The 19,929-nt window shown below is 35.1% G+C and overlaps 2 protein-coding genes across 2 annotated transcripts; one reads left to right on the top strand and one right to left on the bottom strand.

Moving 5' to 3' along the window:
* Window positions 1-13,796: 13,796 nt before the first annotated feature.
* TRUGW13939_08847 (uncharacterized protein) lies at window positions 13,797-14,708 on the bottom strand (the record flags this gene model as incomplete). Its single annotated transcript, XM_035491973.1, has 1 exon — window positions 13,797-14,708. The coding sequence occupies one exon, from the start codon at window positions 14,706-14,708 to the stop codon at window positions 13,797-13,799; it is 912 nt and encodes a 303-aa protein (XP_035347866.1).
* A 2,286-nt stretch (window positions 14,709-16,994) lies between these two features.
* On the top strand, window positions 16,995-18,626 carry TRUGW13939_08846 (uncharacterized protein; the record flags this gene model as incomplete). Its single annotated transcript, XM_035491972.1, has 2 exons — window positions 16,995-17,168; window positions 17,217-18,626. The coding sequence occupies 2 exons, from the start codon at window positions 16,995-16,997 to the stop codon at window positions 18,624-18,626; spliced, it is 1,584 nt and encodes a 527-aa protein (XP_035347865.1).
* Window positions 18,627-19,929: the final 1,303 nt, after the last annotated feature.

Below are 19,929 nucleotides of genomic sequence, written 5' to 3'. Positions count from 1 at the left end.
ATATAGACGCATAGTTAGACTGTAGAACCAATGCTAATGCTTTAATTAATAGTGGGTGCCTTATCTATAGGATCATCAAAAAGACCTTTGCTTGAAAGAAAAAGCTGAATTGTAACACTATTAAACCTCAATCTATTAAGGAATATAATGGTTCGGCACCTCAATATATCAAAGAAATTGTATATATAACATTAGATATCAGAAGAAATATACAGGAGAAAGCCTACTTCTATATAGTTCTAAAGTGCAAATACAATATGATATTGGGTCTTCTATAGATAGAACACCAACATGTAAGAATTGATGCCACTAGAGACTGACTAGAATTTAGGAATAGAATATCTATTAATAAAAAGAACCTATTATGATCTAAGTATGTCCCCTAACAGATCAATACAGCTGCAGTGAACGCTTTGAAAAAAATATAAAGTAGAAAAAAGAAAATTAATATATTTACAGTCTCTATATAGGATATTAAGAAAACTCTAGCCCTAAAACCACAGACAGATCTAGGAAACAAGCTATCTAAGCATTACCACAAGTTCCTAGAACTATTTAACCTAAAAGAAGCTGATAAGCTACCACCATCACATTCAAATATTAACTATTAGATTAAACTAATTAATGCTAATGCGAAGAGATATAAGCTAGAGATACTATAAGGTCTTCTCTATAATATATTATAGAAAGAACTGCTAGTCCTACAGAAAACTCTTTATGACTTACTATTAAAAGACTTTATATATGTGAGTAACTCGCCCACTGTAGCGCCGGTACTATTTATAAAGAAATCTAGAAGAGGACTGCGCTTCTATATTGATTATTAGGTGTTCAATGCTATGATAAAAAGGGATTGATATCTACTACTTGTCATAAGAATCGATAACGCTCAGCCAATAGATGTAACAGTGGACGCTAGTTACATAAGCAAAGGTTATTGGATATTCTTGTGGGATAGAATCTCTGATTATATCTGAGAAGGAAGAAATACCTATACTTATACTCTCACATAGAATAACTCATTAAACGGAAGCCTGTGTCATATAGAAATAGTTTCTATATAAAAATAGACTCCGTACGAAAAGAGATCCTATACAGAAAGAATCTCTATGTGAAAAGAGTCTTTATATGAAAAGATCTACCTTATAGACTTAGATACATGACTATATAGTCAATATAGTAAGACTATACTAAGAAACTATATACTGATATAGTCAAGCAGAGCTTAACTATATTTGTTATATTTAGGATTAGCTATATAAGGACACTTATTTACTATTATATATCTAGTTTATTATGTTTTATTCTTTTAAGTAAATAGCATACTACTATTATTCTTCAATATACTTTATAGCCTATTATTGTAATAGTACTCTACTTATTCTAGAATTACCTTACACAAACTTCTTATCTTACCTTCTGTTAGCAGAATACTGTGAAGTGCCAGGCTCGGGGATGCCGATCCGGCTTACAAAGGCCTGCATATCCTCCGCGGGTTGAGTTGATACATCACAAAGGATGCATCTACCCCTCATGCTCGGTGAATATAACCCTGTTAGGAAGTAGGATCTCATCTAGATCAGGCTTATAAGCTTGAGACCCCATCCCCCAGGATGAAGGGGCTCAAGCGGTTTATTCTATATCAATATAACCCATATCTATTTACTTTATATACTGCCTCGACTCCTAGTAGGAACCCCCTCAGAGCCCAGTAGGTTCCAACTCCCTCATATATAAGTCTTTCAGACACCACCCACTTTACAAATACCTATCTTAATTCACATCTTGATGACGAGTTGTTGAACCGATTAACAATAAAACACCCTCATAACACAAAAGTTTTGAGAACTAGGTAAGTAATCAAACCTTATTAATAAGTTAATCATAGTAGGAAATAGCAATACACTAGCAGCAGAACCGGTAATCCTATATCTACCTATAAGACAAGCAAGACCAGTTAATCAAGACAATGATGATGAATCCAATAAGCAAACCCAGTAAAGATTCATTACATTAAAAAAAGTCATCAATCAAATAAATAAATATATTCAAAGACTATAAGCTATAGTTACTAAAAGAGACGATTATATCAACCAACTTAAAGCTCAAGTTATAACTATACTATCTAGTAAAGCTGGAACAGCTGGCAACAGAGTCAAACTACTAAAATCTATAATCTTCGATGGAACTAGATCCAAGTTGAAGACATTTTTGGTCAATATGGAAATGTATATCGAAGCTAACCAGATTATCTATAATAAAAAGAAAATGATCTTTGTAATATTATACTTTACTGATATAGTAGTAGAATAAATATAATCCATACTAAATAAATTGTACACTACTAATAGAAGTAGTTGGAGAACTATTACCAAGGAACTGTTTTTGAACTACAGCATATTCAAATAGTGTGACGGCTGAGCCTGAGGCTATCCCCAAGGGTAGGAGCGGCCTCGTGGCCGGATGGGAGGCCTCAGGCAGGAAGGGCATCAACCCTAACCCGCGGTGCCAGATCTAGGGATAGCCTTACCCTAGGGCCATAAGAGGTCAAGCTGGTTATCTAAGCACACAAGATAAAACCTTCCCACAGGTCCTAATAGTTAGATTCCTTTCCTATACTTGTTATTTTAAAGAATCATACCCCTAGATAAGAATCAAATATCTTTGGAAAAGATATGTTATATTACAACAAGTATTACTATACTTTATCTTCATCTTTTTTATAACTAGTATAGCTAGCACTTAGCTATAGTCAGCACTTTAGTTAGAGATAGACTTTTCTTTATCTTAACCTCTTTATATTTAACATAGTCTATATAGCCACAATAAACACCTTATCAACGCTCTGACCTTAAATCTTTATTTATCTTCATTCAAAACCTAAAAATCTTATAAGCTAGTATAATAATAAGACTAAGTACTACTAATGGACATTAACATAGCAAGAGCGCTAATAATAATAATATAGAAGAGCCTAGTTATCACTTGACCATTAACCTTAAAAAATTAAAGCTTAGAGATGTTCCTAAAAAACTATTTAATAAGGATAAATTCCTTAAGCTTTACAGAAGTGACCCTAGAGGCCTATTTGAAGATTTATTCCAATATCTTTTTATATAGAAAAAACAACTAGAAAAGGCTCTCGCTAAGTCTAGCAACAACAATATAAAGAAAATTAACTCTATAAGAGAAGAGATTCAGAATCTCAAAAACAATCTAATTGATTATTACTAGACTATATCTAAACTAATCATAGAGCGTGATGCTGTAATCGCTAATATCTTTTTAGCTAGGGGAGATTATAAGAAGAAGACCACCAAGCTGCTAGATAGCTAGCTGCTATTAGATAGAATTGATCCTAAATACAAATTATAGAAGATTGACATTAAGAATAAATTAAAAACCAACACTAACTATTACCCAACAGCCCTGGTCTGTATAGTGTACATGAAGGAGATATATAAAAAAGAAGCAGCCAACCACTTACTCCTATAATTTCGGAAGGACTCAGCACAATATTACTAGGATATCAGTGACATCTTCGAGTATTTAAGAACAATCTATATAGATAAGAACCACGTGATTAATACAAAGATAAAACTTTGTCGCTTAGCAATAAAAGATTTAAAGTTTTAGATCTTTTTATTAAAATTCACGTTTCTTGCCCAGAAAGCTGGCTTTATCTTATTAAAATAGAAAGAGGAACTCTACTATAAACTTTTATTCGATATGTAGCGCGCTATGATTAAGAAAAGTATTAATCTAATAATATTGTATTAGACCTTTATATAAAGATATTATATTACTGTCAACTGCCTTAAGTAGATTGCTAAAGAGAAACAATGTGTCTGTAGCTATAGAATTAGAAGCAGTAAAGGCTATAGCTAAGAAGGCCACCAGTTGAATACCTCCAAAGGATTAAAGCTGAAGAATAAAGTCTTTTAACTACAACTCTCCTAGAAAGAAAAGAAGAAGCTAATAAGTAAGGACAAGTACTTTAATTATAAACTAAATAATTATTATACTAATAAATACTCTTTCAAAAAGAAGGCTCTGGATCTAAAGGCCTTAGAGAAATAGAATAAGAATAACACAGGTAAGGAGTTGGAAAACATCTATACTTAGGAGAAGTCTCCTTCTTAGGCGTATTAAGTATGGATAACAAAGCTTTAGATCTCTCACAGCTAATAAAAAGAGAGAAGAATAATATAACTATATCTATTCAGCTAGCTAAGAATAGATATTCAATTTGTACTAAAGCTTTAGCTGATACTAAAACTAACAGATTTACCTTTTTAGATATATTTTTAGCAGAGAAGTTTGCACAACACTTTTAGATATACACAGTACCTGTTTCTGAACCCTGTGAGATGAGAGAGTATGATAGAAAGATAGTAGAACTGGTTATGTATCTTATAATCTTAACACTAATTATTAATAGCTGGATGCAGTAGTATCTATCCTTTTTTTTAGTGTGATTAGGTTGTTATGATGTCATTTTAGGTTATATATAGCTAGAGAAGTATAATGTGTTGGTAGATTATAGAAACTATCACTTTTTATAGCCAGAGGATGTATCTCTTAAAGATTAAATAGAAAGAAAATAATTCATCTATATACTAAAAATAATACTAAAGAGAAATAGACCAGTTAATCTCAAGTACCAAGCTGATATAGAGCGCTGAGATTAATTGATAAAAAAATCTATCCTACTCCTATAACTAGAATCCTAAAGAAAAGCGCCTACAATTATAGAAAGAACATAAAGGATATAATTAAGAATAGAACTACAGAAAATAAAAAAAGCTTTACAATTAGAGAATACTATAGGACCTTTTAACAGTACTAAGGAAATGTCACCAGTTATTAGTTTAACAAGAAATCTATATCATTAACACTCAGAAAGAAGGACATATAGAATAGATATAGCAATTATTAAAGCTGCTAAATTCTATCATTATATGAAAAACAAGACTATAGATATCTTTATGACTAGTCTTTATGAGATAAAGTAAGCGCTAGAAACTAAGAAAAAAAGAATAGTTAAGTTAATTAAAAATAAGGAGATTAAGCAATAGCTGCTGGATCAATATTATAAATTTATTGATATCTTCTTAAAGATCTGCTTAAATAAGTTATTAGTTTACTAGAAGTATAACTACAAGATTAAATTAAATTAAGATTTAGAATTAGATTATAGTCTTTTATATTAAATATTAAAGAAATAGCTCTAAGCAGCCTGAGACTATATTATTAATAACCTAGATAAAGGATTTATTATTTCTAGTAATACACTATTTATATTTTTAATTTTTATAGCTAAGAAAGCCAATAGTAGATTCTATTTCTATATTGATTACCATAAACTGAATATTTTGATCAGAAAAGACCGATATCTACTGCTACTTATTAAGGAAGTCTTTAAGCGCTTAAGTAAGACAAAGATCTTTACTAAGCTAGATATTAGATAGAGATTCTATTGAATCTGAATGTACCTAGACTTTATAGATCTGACTATCTTCTGTTATTAGTATGGCACTTTTAAGTATAAGGTAATGCTATTTGGCCTTATTAATGGATTAGTAACATTTCAATAACTGATCAATGATATTTTTATAGACTACCTTGACCAGTTTATAATTATGTTTATCAATGATCTATTAATATATAATAAGAATAAGCTAGAGTATAAGATGTATATGCGACAGGTGTTAGAGAGACTCTAAAAGACAAGACTATAAGCCAGTATTAAAAAATATAAGTTCTATATTATATTAACTAAGTATCTGGGCTTTATTATTATCTCAAAGAGAATAGAGGTCAATTCAGCAAAGATTGAGGTTATCTTTTCCTAGAAGACGTTAATAATAGTTTTAAAAATATAGTCATTCCTTGATTTCTATAACTTTTATTGAAAGTTTATAAAGGTCTACAGCTAAACTATAAGGTTATTATATTACCTTACTTAAACTAACGTTCTATTTATATAGAGTAAGGAGTATGAAGAAGTATTTAAAAGTCTGAAAAAGAAATTATCAAAAGCTCTGGTGCTAGCTTATTATAATCTTAATCGCTAAATCTACATAGAAATGGACGCGTTAGATAGAGTAATGGCCATAGTCTTATTTTAACTATATAAGGATAAGAAATGGCATCTAGTCGTATACTACTCTATATTAATGACCTTAGCTAAATATAATTATAATATCTATAATAAAGAACTACTAGCAGTAATAAAAGCTCTAAGAAAATAGAAGTCTGAATTAGTTAAACTAAGAGGATAGAAGTCTTTTAATGTCCTATTAGATTATTAGGCTCTTGAATACTTTATGACTACTAAAGCTCTGAATGTCTAATAAGTCTGATAATATGAGTTTTTAGAGAAATACCATTTTATACTTAGATATTGACTAAGAAAAGTAAATGTATTGACAGACACTCTTACCCAGAGAAAAGATAAAAAAATAAAAAACTTTGATTACTAAAATTAAACACTACTACTGCAGCATAAAATCAATAATAAGATTGTACTTAAGATGATATATATAGAACTAGTTATCTTAACTATAAAGGATGATATTGTTACCAAAGTGTTGGTGGTTAATAAGGAATATATAGCTGAGAAAGATGCTAAAGTCTTACTCTTAGAGAAAGGGGAGAGCCATAGAATGATTAAAGGATAATTTTTTTTTAATAAATAATTCTATATTTCCAAGAAGGATGATTTATGAGCATAACTATTAGATGAAGTATATTAACAATCTATAATAGCGTATCTAGGATGTATAAAGATGCTGAAGCTAGTCTGAGAATAGTTCTACTAGGAGGTATAGAGTAATGATATGAACTGGTATATGGATAATTATAAGACATGTAAAAGGATAAATATGTATAGAGATAGGATCTCTAGACTCCTCTAATCATTACTTATTTTAGTACAACCTTAGTAGTATTTATTAATAGACTTTATGAAGCTGTCTTAGGATAAATAGGGATTTAATAATGTTTTTGTCACTATTGACCGCTTAACTAAAAGATTAGTTTCTATATTATGCTATAAGAGGGTGATAGCTAGAGATATGGTAAAGTTATAGATTTGGTATATCTTTCTGTGGACAGGCTTGTTAGATAGTATTGTATTAAATTAAAAAGACTAGTTTATCTCTAAGTTCTAGGGAGAAGCGTGCCAAATTCTTTATATTAAGATAAAGCTGTTGACAGTATAATATACCCAGACAGATAGATAAATAGAGATAACGAATTAGTATCTTTAGTAATAGCTATAGCTATATATTAATTTTATAATAGACGACTGATTGGAGTATTTACTAATTATTAACTTTATAGCTGTATCACTGTTATAAGAATCTATAAGGATATCTCTATTTGAGATAAAAAAAGATTATGCTCTTTGGATATTGTTTAATTAAGCGCTACTAACACTGTTTAGAAGCTATACACTGAACAAGAAGAAAGCTTGAGTATAGATATAGTATTTAGAGCGCATATGGGACCATATCTGTAATAATATTATAGAAGTATAAAGTAGATAGTAATAGCAAGTGAATAAGTATAGATAGAAGATAAACTTTAGAGTTAGTGACTATATCTATATTAGTAATAAAAAATAGGATATAGGATAACTAGATAGAAAGCTAGGCTATTAGTCTAAAAAGCTATATAAGATATTATGTAAGATAGAATATGCTTTTAAATTAGATTTGTTGTAGGGTATATAAGTACACCATATCTTTTCTCTAGATAAGCTCTGCTATACTGCTTCAACTAAGTCTCTTGCTAGTCAACTAAAGAAAGAATATCCTAAGCTCCAGGTTAATAGAAATTTAGAATAGGAAGTCAATAGGATCCTAGACTCCCAAATACACTAGAAAAAGCTATACTATTAAGTAAGCTAGCTAGACAGGGACCTAGATCCAATATAGTATCCAGCAGGATACTTTTTAAACACTTTACTAATGCTGAAATCATTCTATAATACCAACCCTAAGAAGCTAGGTCCACCGTACTAATTAAATACATAGATAAAAGCTATAGAGAAGGATCGATTTGTTGAAAAGTATATAGATGATAACAGACCAGCAACCAACACTTAAAGGCAAGCGTTTCTGAAAGAAGGAGTGATATAACAGCTGAATCTAAGGCTATCCCTAAGAGTAAAAGCGGCCTTATGGCTGGATGGAAGGCCTCAGACAGGAAAAGCATTAACCCTAATCTATGGTGCTAGATCTAGGAATAGCCTCACCCTGAGGCCATAAGGGGTCAAGCTGGTTATCTAAGCACACAAGATAAAACCTTCCCGCAGGTCCTGGTAGTTAGATTCCTTTCCCATGCTTGTTGTTTTAGAGAATCGCACCCCTAGATAGGAATCGAATATCTTTGGAAAAGGCACGTCACAAATAGAAACTTAAAGAAGTATTTAGAAATATTGACAAGCTATAGACTGTAGAAAGACAACTAAGATACCTATAACAGACTAGATCCGCTTAATAATTAGTAATTAAATTCTGACAGATAGTAACACCATTACACTATAATAATGCTATTTAAATCGCAATCTTTGAGAATATACTTAAAGAAAAAGTCTAAATAGAATTTATTAAACTTAACCAATCTAATAATATTAATAGATTTATTAAGATAGCAGTCAAGATTAACAATAAACTGTTTAAGATCAAATAGAAGCGACAGAAGTTTTAGAAATAGAAGAAAATTAAAGAATTCCCTTAGTATGCCAATACATCGGCAAAGTGAGGAACCTAATATAATAAAGATAGTAATATTAAGATATAGCTCAACAACATAATCAGTAAAGAAGAAATAGCTAAGTGTAAGAAAAACAAAGCTTGTTATAAGTATAGATAAAAAGGATACTTTACATAACAATGCTGATCAGAATAAGGCAGACAGAACAGTAACATCAACCCTTAGAAAATAATAACAGTCTATTAATAAATTACAGCTATATACTAGATAATTATGATTTTCTTGGACAGTGAGGAGAAGAAGTCAGAAAATAAACAGGTCAACGAAGTTAAGGACTTCTAAGGACTAATACTAGAAAAGGAAATATACAAATCGCTTAAGAATTTTAAGCAAGAAGATACCCCTAGATAATCTAAAAAATGCCTTAGACAGAATTCAGAAAGGGAACTACCCCAGAAAGAAAACACTAACCTAGAAGAAGCATAACTTCACCTATAACAAAGTCAAGAGAAAGAACCAATCAGAGAACCTTATAGAGAAGACCAATACAGCAAAACTGCTAGACAGTATATTAATGACCTTTTATCAGAAAGTGAAAGCCAACATCTCCTGACGTTTCAAGACAGTAGAAAAAACAAGGAAGTTAACCATAAGGACTTAGATTGAGAATTAGATACCCCATAACAATTATAGTTAGCAAGAACAACCAACCTCAGAAAAGACGCTATAAGAGTGATCAACCAAGCAAATGAAATAATCAGACTGTTCCAGAAATAACCACTAATCACAAAGAAAGAATGGGATTCAGTCTTAGGAACTAACACGACGGTTCTAGGAACAAGAATTAAGATTCCAGAAACAAGTAAAGAAGAACTGGAAACAGATAGTAAAGACTCCAAAATAATAGAGGAATTTCCTAAAATTAATTATAAAGAACTAAAACAAGAATATAGTTATAAACTATTTAAATCAGTATATTGGGAAGACTTTATTCAGACATACTGATAATATATCCTTAAATATAAAGAATGCTATAAGTAGATATTTCATAAATGTAATATATATAGGAAAAAGAATATTGTACTTATAAATGAATTTAAATATATCTCATTTATTAAAGGAATATAGTTATGCTATCTAATGCTTAGGTATACTGAAAGATGTTTATATATATACTATCCATAATATAGAGGATACCATCACAAGAAAATACACTAGACGTAATGCTATAAATTAAAATATCCGACTCATCTCGAAGAAAAAAAAAAGAATAAATAGAAGTCAACAGCATTAATAATCATCTATCAATCCATCCTGGACTGTCTGAAGGGCTAGAACAAATATTGATACTACACAGAAGAAATCTAGCATCCTTTCTATAATAGCATTAAAACTGACCAGTGCTACACAAAAAAATGTCTATACTATAAAGGATGAGTCGTCTATACCAATAAAAATTAAACTGAAATTATTCTATTACAGAAACAATACCTTAAGAGGTATAGAAAAAGACACCATCTTATTGCCACAACTATCAAGATAGGAGAAACTATGATCATTATTAAAAGAACAATTAACAGATATGAAGCCAAATTATTCCTTGACTTGGGAGTATCAACAAATTACATTAGTGAAGCATATGTTAAGAAAAATAGGATCTAAATATACGAGACAAATCTATAGTATACTATATAAAATTTTGAAGGACAAATCATGATTGAAGGATTTGTACGATGAACTAAAAATATTACAATTAAATCAGAAGAACATGAAGAAAGTATCTAACTAGATTTAAGTCCATTCAAGTAAAAGGATTTCAATATTATACTTAGAATAATATAGCTATAGAAATATAATCCTGTCATTAACTAGAAATATGAGATAGTATTAATAAATCTAAAGATACTACAAACAGAGCAAATAGAGATCAAACTAGACCAGCAGTTAAAGATGAAACATATTAAAGAAATAAACAAAATAGACCAACAAATTAAAACATGAAGAAAACCAAAAGAAATCTATAAAAAGGAACTAAAAAAAGTGCTTGACAAGCTATCAAAGAAATACTAAGACTTTACTAAATTATTTATAAAAAAAAAATACTGACTATCATAATATAAAAAAGAATACGAAATAGAGATACCTCTTAAAATAGGAACATAGATACTATAAATGAAGTAATGACAAATCTTATAAGATAAACTCTGAACTACTAAGAAATTCATTAAGAAATTCTTAGCAGCTGGTTATATCAAAGAATTAAAAGCAAAGGCTTCTACATAAGTAATATTTATACTAAAATATAATAGATCACTACAAATAGTCATTAACTACCGAAAATTAAATAATATAACTGAAGACAACACAAACAAAATATTATATTAGAAACAGAAGAGAGATTTATTATAAGATACAAAAATTATAATAATGTTTAACATTAAATAAGGATACTATAATCTATAAATAAAAAATAATAATATCTAGAAAATAGTATTCTTTACAGACTTAGAACTGTATGAATAGCTAGTAGCACCTATAGGACTCAAACAACTATCAGTAGAATTCATGAGGTTTATAACCCATATCCTACAAGAATACCTTAACCTCTTCGTTGTAATATACTTTGATGATGTTATAATCTACTTAAAAGACCTGAAGGAACATGATAACTATATACAACTGGTTATAATAAAACTTATAGAAACAGAATTAACTCTTAAAATTAAGAAGTATGAATTCGACACCATACAAGTCAACTATCTAGAAATAGTATATATAATAAACAGACTAGAAATACTGAAAGAAAAATTAGACGCTATCCTTGAATGGCCAACTCTAACGAACGTCTATAATGTACAATCTTTTCTTAGAGCTAGTAGATATGTTCAATGATATCTTAAGAAATACTTAGATATTATAACACTAATAACAGAATTATTAAAAAAAAATGAATTATTTAATTAGATAGTAAGAAAACAATAATTTTTTAAAAATATTAAAAAATTTATTAAAATTACGCTAATATTATAACTATTTAATCTAGAATTACAAAGCATTCTACAAACAGATATATCTAGATATGTTCTTAAAGCAATCCATGAACAAATCAATGAAAAGGAAGAAACGTAGATTGTTATATTCTATTTAAGAAAGTTTATATTAACAGAAGTTAACTATGATATCCACGATTGAGAATTATTTATAATAGTTTAAATATTTTGATAATGGTAATACTATCTCCAAGGAGCGAAATATAAAGTAATTATTAAAAATAATTATTATAATTTGAAGTACTTTATGATAATAAAAGAATTATCTGGAAGATAAATATAATAGGCCAAAGAACTAGCCAAATTTAATTACAGGATTAAATATATTCTAGGAAAATAAAATACAGCCATAGATACATTAAATAGACAACTAGATTATGCGATCAGGATAGAACCCTCTAAGATAAACATTCTGTAAGAAGAATTAGGAGTTCTATACTATAATTATAATATAATTATTGCGACCGTAATAAGAGTTATTAATAATAATCTATTCTATAAATAAATACATTAGGAAACCAACAAAGATTAAAAAATATAAAAAGAATTATAAACCAGACAAGTTACAAAAAATATTCAGAAAGGCTTAGTAATATAGAATAGAATAATTAGAGTACCACAGAATATAACTATGGAAGTTATTCAGCACTACTATAATTCTCTAACAAAAGGACACCAAAGAGTTGAAAAAATAATTAAAATAATTATCTAAACATTCTACTTTCCTTATATCCGAAAAAGGGTTGAGAATTATATTAGAAACTATGATAAATATAATAGAAATAAGGCAGTATACTATAAATCCTTTAAAAAATACAAATATCAGAAGTACTAGAAGAAGCATAGAAAAGTATTACTATTGACTTTATCTAAAGACTACTATAGTCTAAGGATCTAATAACAGGAGTTACCTATACCAATACCATAATAATAATTAACTGATTTACGAAATATATTATCCTAGAACCAATATCAAAAGATATAACAGTAGAATAATATACAAAACTTATATTATAAAAAGTTTTTATATAAATTAGATTATTAAATAAACTTATCACAGACCAAGACAAGTTATTTATATCTAAATATTGGTAGATAATTATAAAAGCATATAGAATGTATTATAAACTATCAACTGTGAATCACCAACAGACTAATAACTAGTCTGAAAGAATAATTTAAATAATTGAACAGTATTTTTGACACTATTTAGACTAGGAACAAGATAACTAGGTAGAACTACTACTATTAACATAGTTTGCATTAAATAATATAGAAAACGTTATAATGAAACAAGTTCTATATTTTGCAAATCTTAGACAATATCCAAGAATGATATGGTCTAAAGTACTATAAGAAGGATTATCCAAAGCTATAATAATATAAGCTAACAAACTATAGATACTTTATTAAACAATATTGAAAGATATCAAGTAGACTGAAAACTAAATAAAGATCTATTATGACAAGAAACGCAAGGATACGCCAATCCTTAAAAAAGAAAAGAAAGCTGATTTCTCACAGACGGATCCGCGGCGGCCGCATGTCGCGTTCGAGCGACCGCCTGGCGCTCCCCCAGTGCGTCGCCGCTTTACGCGAGTGCCCGCCGGGGCCAATCACGGTGCACGGGCCCACCACCGGGGGCCACCGGGCAAGGTCCACTCACCCGCTCCATTTGAGATTTATGATTGGTCGTACTGCTGGGACCAACGTCGGCTAAACTTGCCGGCAACTGGTCACCCTACTAGTCAGTAAGTCACATGAAACCAGCCGAACGTACGAAGTATCTGTGCTCCTCACGCGAGCCATTATCAGTAGACGACTGTATCATGGAATCGGGTCTTGGTCTGCTATCCTCTCCGCGGTTGGAGCGCGTCCAATTCTTCCCCCCCATTATGGATTCTAATCACACAAAAGGAGGTGCTATAAAAGAGAGGCCGGAGTATTTTTTTCACCCAATTCATATTTATATCATCACTATTTTACGCTGACCATTACAGACACAATCGATGACTTGTCTTCCTAGGTTAACTGCGAAGACAGCTGTCGCGTACTGACCCTATGTTCCGGTAATAAAGTCTTCAGAATGTTGTTGTGCCCCCTTCTCTTTGCAATCCTCCACGCCTTCCGATGTGATTCCGAGCGCGAATTGAATTTCCTTCCTTGGAATAGTATCGACACAATTTCATCATAACCCCACCGCACTGCGAGTTCCAGAGGTTTCTCGTGGCGGCCGTCGACTGGTTTGGCCCCATGCGCCAGTAGGGATTTCACAGCTTTTACCTTCTGACCGTCGTCAAGCATTCCTGTATTGATTCCGAAGACCAGCGCGGTATATAGCTGACTCTGACGCATACGCCTTGGTAAAATCAATGATATTGACTTGGTAATCTCAGGACGATCCAGGGAGGCGGCCTGGAATATATCAAGGGCGCCGACCTTCTTCACCCCGTACTTATCGACTTCGGCGCTTTCCAGACCAGAAATGCACTTTACCATCATTTTGACGAGTGCATCATAGCCATACAAAGCTCCGTTGATTAATGTGCTTATGATGTCTTGTTGTCGACCCTGGGATAGGAGAAACGAAATTGCCTCCTTTGTGACAACGAAATCGTTCTTCAACAGCAGATTGACTGCATCGCGCTTTACTTGCAGAGCAGCAGACATCAGTACAGGGATGTCACGAAAAATCCATTCTCGTCTGCCTGGTCCCTTTCGATAGTGGACCAGCTTTTCAAAGGTCTTGTTGCGAATCCAGGTTTCCCATGCCCATGAAATAACCTGTTCCAAGTTGCATTGTCTGTAGAGCCGCTCTTCAGCTATTGTCTGTACCCTCCTGCATGTCAGAGAGAGTCTAACTAGGTCCTCACTCTCCAGGGAGTCGGTAACTATGAGCCAGATCTCTTTGGGCATGCGCAAAAGTTCCCCCATTGTGATCTGGGTGAGGACTGTGGTGGGATCAGACTTGTGACATGGCAATCAGATGCCACGGTCGGGGAAAGTGGCTCCCTCTTATAGCCATGAGAGTGGCGGTAACTTCCGACTGAACGAATAATACCCAAGGGTCAACCACGCAGGAGATCAGGCGGGCGTGATCATTCTCCTATAGGCCGTCCCCCGGATCACCCTTGTCGTTTCCCGACCTATCAGCCAGTTTACTGTATCGGCTATTCGGATTTCAATAGAAGACCATCACCGATTGGTGTGATTCTGCCACCAACAAGCCATTCGCATACGGCGAGCAGATGAGTCCAGAGCCAGCAGTGGGATGGTTGAGACACTCGTCTTCCACATTGCTTTCGAGTGTCAAGGCCGCTTCAGCCATATTGACCTAAGGTCAGTATTTGCAATAAGGGTTATTAGAAATGAATTGAAGCGATGATTGGGACCCGCAAGACAGTGCTCATTGATCCCACACACGAGCGGCCAATTAAAGAGATGCAGGAGGGGACATATGTTTCTCAAGGTTTGAACTAAACGACAGAGCAGCACTTTTCTTCTCACAGTTAGCGGGGGCAGACATCCTCGCATTGACTTACCGGCCCATCTGCTGCTCTTGACGTCCTTGGACTATATACATGCATACAACAACAGCCGGAAGCCGATTCGATGACGCTGTAAAAGTGAAATCTATTGTTTCAAGCCGAGCATGGTGCGCCTATATCTGCACAGGATCTCTTAACTGAAGCTAAAGAATGTCCGTCCACTGCCATGGGACAGAAGTAAAGTCTTGCGGCTGGGCCTCATCTAATTTGCACAGTGAGGAGGGGACGGCCTTCAAAATCTCCTTCGATTCCCCGCATAAAATGTTGATATGTCGTATCCTATCCAAACTATTAGACGGCTCTATCTAGATGATAATGCTTTCCTACAGTAACTAACTACTTATTCATATATGGCAAAATAAACATGAAATATACAGTCACCAGCCTCAGACTTAAACACAAACTTTTAAGGCTCCATGTTTAGGCTGGTGTGCCTGTGCTCTTGTGTCCGTCCCCTGGGGTGATGTAATATAGTTCTCTGAGGTCGTTTTCGACGGTCTCGGCCAGTGGAACTCCTGTAAGATAGGCGCTATGGCCGTATGTATCGTCACTCTGCAGGGCAAATTTTCAATGGAAAAATCTTTCTATTGCTCTCTACAATACCATAGAATTCTCAGGAATCTGTCCTCCCATTGAGTGTCTAATAAAAATAAACACCTTGACAATATGCCCAACGTAGGAAATATAATAAAATAAAATGAAAATGAATTTGGTGTGGCTAGTGAATGAAGGCAGGCGATTGCCGGCCACAAGAGGGCGAGCGACAGGTTTTCAAAGGTGGGGCCATATTCAGCACCTTAGGAAAGTGATGGTCTTGAAAGAGGGTGAGCAGGAAGGCGCAACTGGGATAAGGGTGAACCCGTTGAGATAATGGTTGGTGTGATAGAAATCAAGGTAGTTCGTTTGGTGAGGGACTCAAAATGGTCGTTGTGCCCGAGAAAAACCGAATTCCAGTTCATGTATTCCTTCCAGTTGACGGTACCAAAGAAGACAGTCCGGCTGCGGGGCGCAGGGTCTAGACGATCAAATCGAAGCGAATAGTTTCGAAAGGAAACCGGTCCACAGAATCTCTAACCCCAAATTGCGGGAAACGACGATTTGGAGGCTCGGCTTGCGATTTATGAAATCCGGATAACGTGCGGAAGAAAACCATACGTCTTATAATTATTTCCCCAAATGAGGGGTAATTTCTGGTCCACGCATGATCCTCCTTACATTTCCAGGAACGGTATGCGACGGAGATCCGGATCGACATGAAATCGGGGACGTGGCTTGACGTTTTGGCTCAGCCTTGCGCTCAGCAAGTCCAGGCAACAACCTAGGTGAAACACAGTTGCGGAAGCCATTGACGTCATCCCTTTTTTTTCCAGGGACGCCTCATCCATGCACAACGGAGTAAACATAAAACATCAGAGTAAATATGTATGATCTATTTTTAGGCAGTATGCCAAGGTAAGATCGTCGCCCGGGGCGCCTGCGTATTCTTGGTTGGACATCCGTAAACGCCCCACCATGGTCGCTAGGCTCGGCGCCAGCGGAATCGATTTCGTCGCTCTACCACCAAAGAACCAACTCCTTACCACACCGATGAAACAATGTCCTACGATTATCCGTGTCTTCTGCCTTGTGCGAGCGCCAGATTTGCGCTTCTCTGAACGGGAATAAGTTCACTATGAAACGTGCGCAATCTCCCTGTTTACATGACAGCGGCCATGACGAGCGACCGGCCAAAGTACGACGGCAGGAGAGTTTGAGCACCCCCTCAGGATCACTAAAGAGAGACCAAGAAGAGCAGATCACAGTACAACATCCGCCTTCACCCTTCTCTCCCAATCCTGACAGTGAGGTTAGTTACAATTCCCTCTCGTAGTGTTGAAGTAATTGACTGTCTTAGAATCCGGTCAATTTGGAGCGTCAAGCAACGACTAGGCTTTCCCTCACGAATACGGCGACAGAACATACTGATAAAATTTTTGACTGGATACCCGCACCATCCGAGATTGGTGAGTTGGATAATATGAGCCAACCGGCATCGAAAAGATCGCGATCGCGGTCGATCTCCACTGATCGTGGGCGGGCGCGATCCCTCTCGTCGGACAGTGACAGGAGCTCGGCTCGAGATGCCAAGTCATCCGCGTATAAGGCTGTCAACTACGTTACAATTCTCGAGACTAAAGGTTGCTTCATGCGACAGTCATCCTCTGGTCCTCACCCCGACGACATTGCGCTCTGCGAGCGACTCCTCCATCAACCGATCGAACCCCCCCAAGGCACATTGTTCGATGATCAATACATTACGGACTTTCACAATGCATTGCAGAATCGGTCAGAAGCGCGTCTTTTTGTGGACCTACACCCTCTTCTCATGCCATCCGCCGAGAATCAATTTATCCAGGGAAAGACAAGACTGAAGGATGTCATTGATGGATATAATGATCTGTGGGTCAAGACAGAGCCAATCTATGGCCCAAAGCCACAGCCAGATCACGCGCGAGGCTTGAAATGGTCGACGTTTTCAGAGAGTCAACGGCGAAGACTGGGAATCAAACCAGATGATAAATCACCATATACAGCTCGAGAAGACATGTACTTCCCTTATGTGACAGCGGAAATCAAATGCGGGAATCAGGCTTTGGAGCTCGCGGACCGGCAGAACATGCACAGCATGTGTATCGCCGTGCGAGCTGTGGTTTCTCTGTCTCGGGCCGCGGGTTGTCCTGAAAAGGTACACCGGAGGATTCTCGGCTTTTCCTTGTCTCATGAACTTGAAGGGCTTCGGATATATGGGTACTATCCTGAAATTGATGGCGGGAATACATCATATTTCCGCTGGCCAGTTGCGCAACTCAACATCTGGACGAAGGAGGATAAATGGGCATGCTATCGTTTTATGGAGAACGTTGACCGTGAATTTCTACCGATTCATACCGACCGGTTGATACGATTACTAGAAGATGTTCCAGAACTAGAAGAATACTCATTGAGTGACGATGTTGAGATCGAATCTCAGGTGTCACGCATCGGGTCCCAGGAGCGTTCCGGGCTACGCCGAACAACATCCTCACTGGGTCGAGGCTTACAACCAGAGCTACGCATGATGGTTCAGACATTGCAGCAACAATTAGCAGAGCAGAAGGACCGAGAAGACAAGCTGCTGACGCAATTGGAGCGGCAGAGGGAGCGAGAAGAGAAGCGAGAAGCAGAACAAAAGGCACGGGAAGAAAAACTGCTATTAAAGCAAAGAGAACGAGAAGACAGACTTCTAGCTCAGTTGGAACAACTTACCCAGAAACTGACTAAGTAATCACTTCGAGTCAGCATATAATTAGTTGATGTTTTGTTGGTGCCTCGTAAACTAAGACATCACGTCTGCAGGCCAAGTCTAGAAAGGTCTCTCGGCAGATTAGGCCTCACGTGGAGCGAGAATAGCCTATTATTCCCTCCAGCAACGGAAGAGGTGGTTGGCTAGGTTCTCACGAGGGGTGTCTCTGTTAGGGATATTTTGTGTTTCACTAACTTGCTAACGTAATCCACGTGATTATGAGAGAAAATTTTCAGCGAAAATAATTCTAATTGAGAACATGGCAGGGCAAATTTCTTACTGACAAGAATGAATGTGGTCATAAAAGCCAAAGAACTCTCCTTATTAACCTCTATGTGTAGGGCTGCGGAAGGGTAATATGTAGTGGACTTGTTGCCTAAACGATGAGTCCTCTTTTGATAAATAGCATCGACTCTAGACCGTTGATTTGTCGTATATTCATGATAGATAGTACAGTCTATTTTAATTATGGAAGATTCTAAACTTGGCTCTTACGACGTAGCTATTTAAACCAACATCAGCATGTGAGGGCACAATATCGACTGAATAAATATAGAGTTTTAAATTCCTTGTCTAATTATCACCTTCCTCTTGATCATATAACCTTTCCATGGTTGTGCCGATAACTCGCCCTCTTGCGCTACTTTCTGAACCGACCCACTGTTGGACTTTTTTGGTCCTGCGAGACTTATGGCACTTTTTCAACTGCAAGATTGAAGAGCGAGTCGGCCAGGGGGATCATGACTGGATAGTTATGGAATTTGTAGATATACCTGCTCATATGTAATAGTACCTCGGGCATAGAATCTTGTGGAATAGTCCTAAGCAGTCTTTCATGAGGCATCCAAAAATAAGGGTGAAATTTGTTAGGTGCTCCTTCAGGTCTCGCGTCATTTGTTGCTAAAAGTATGTGAATCATATCATAATCAGCCGTTTGCTGGAGAAAGAAGGCATGGATGTTAGCGAAAATTATCCTATAGAATTCATTGGTGCTATCATCAAATCTTATAGGCCGAGGTTTCCATGGTTGTATGTTAAGCTGGGCATATCCTGCAATCTGATTATTATGAATGTTGATTATTGCATTCTGTTGTTCTTCTGCATTGCCTTGATGAACTTTTCTGAAATGGTGAAACCATCGGTCTTCAATGTCGGTTGACGTGTTTCTGTGATTTTCTTTCAGCCATGCTATTTCGTTCTCAAAGTGTTTCCATAGATTTGGATGTAAATGGTATAGTTCACTGAGAAGGATATTACTATTTGTAGCGTCCGCATCCGACATGGA

The sequence above is a fragment of the Talaromyces rugulosus genome, chromosome V, assembly GCF_013368755.1.
Source record: "Talaromyces rugulosus chromosome V, complete sequence".
Lineage (NCBI taxonomy): Eukaryota > Fungi > Ascomycota > Eurotiomycetes > Eurotiales > Trichocomaceae > Talaromyces > Talaromyces rugulosus.
This window is presented reverse-complemented; position numbering and strand designations above follow the sequence as displayed.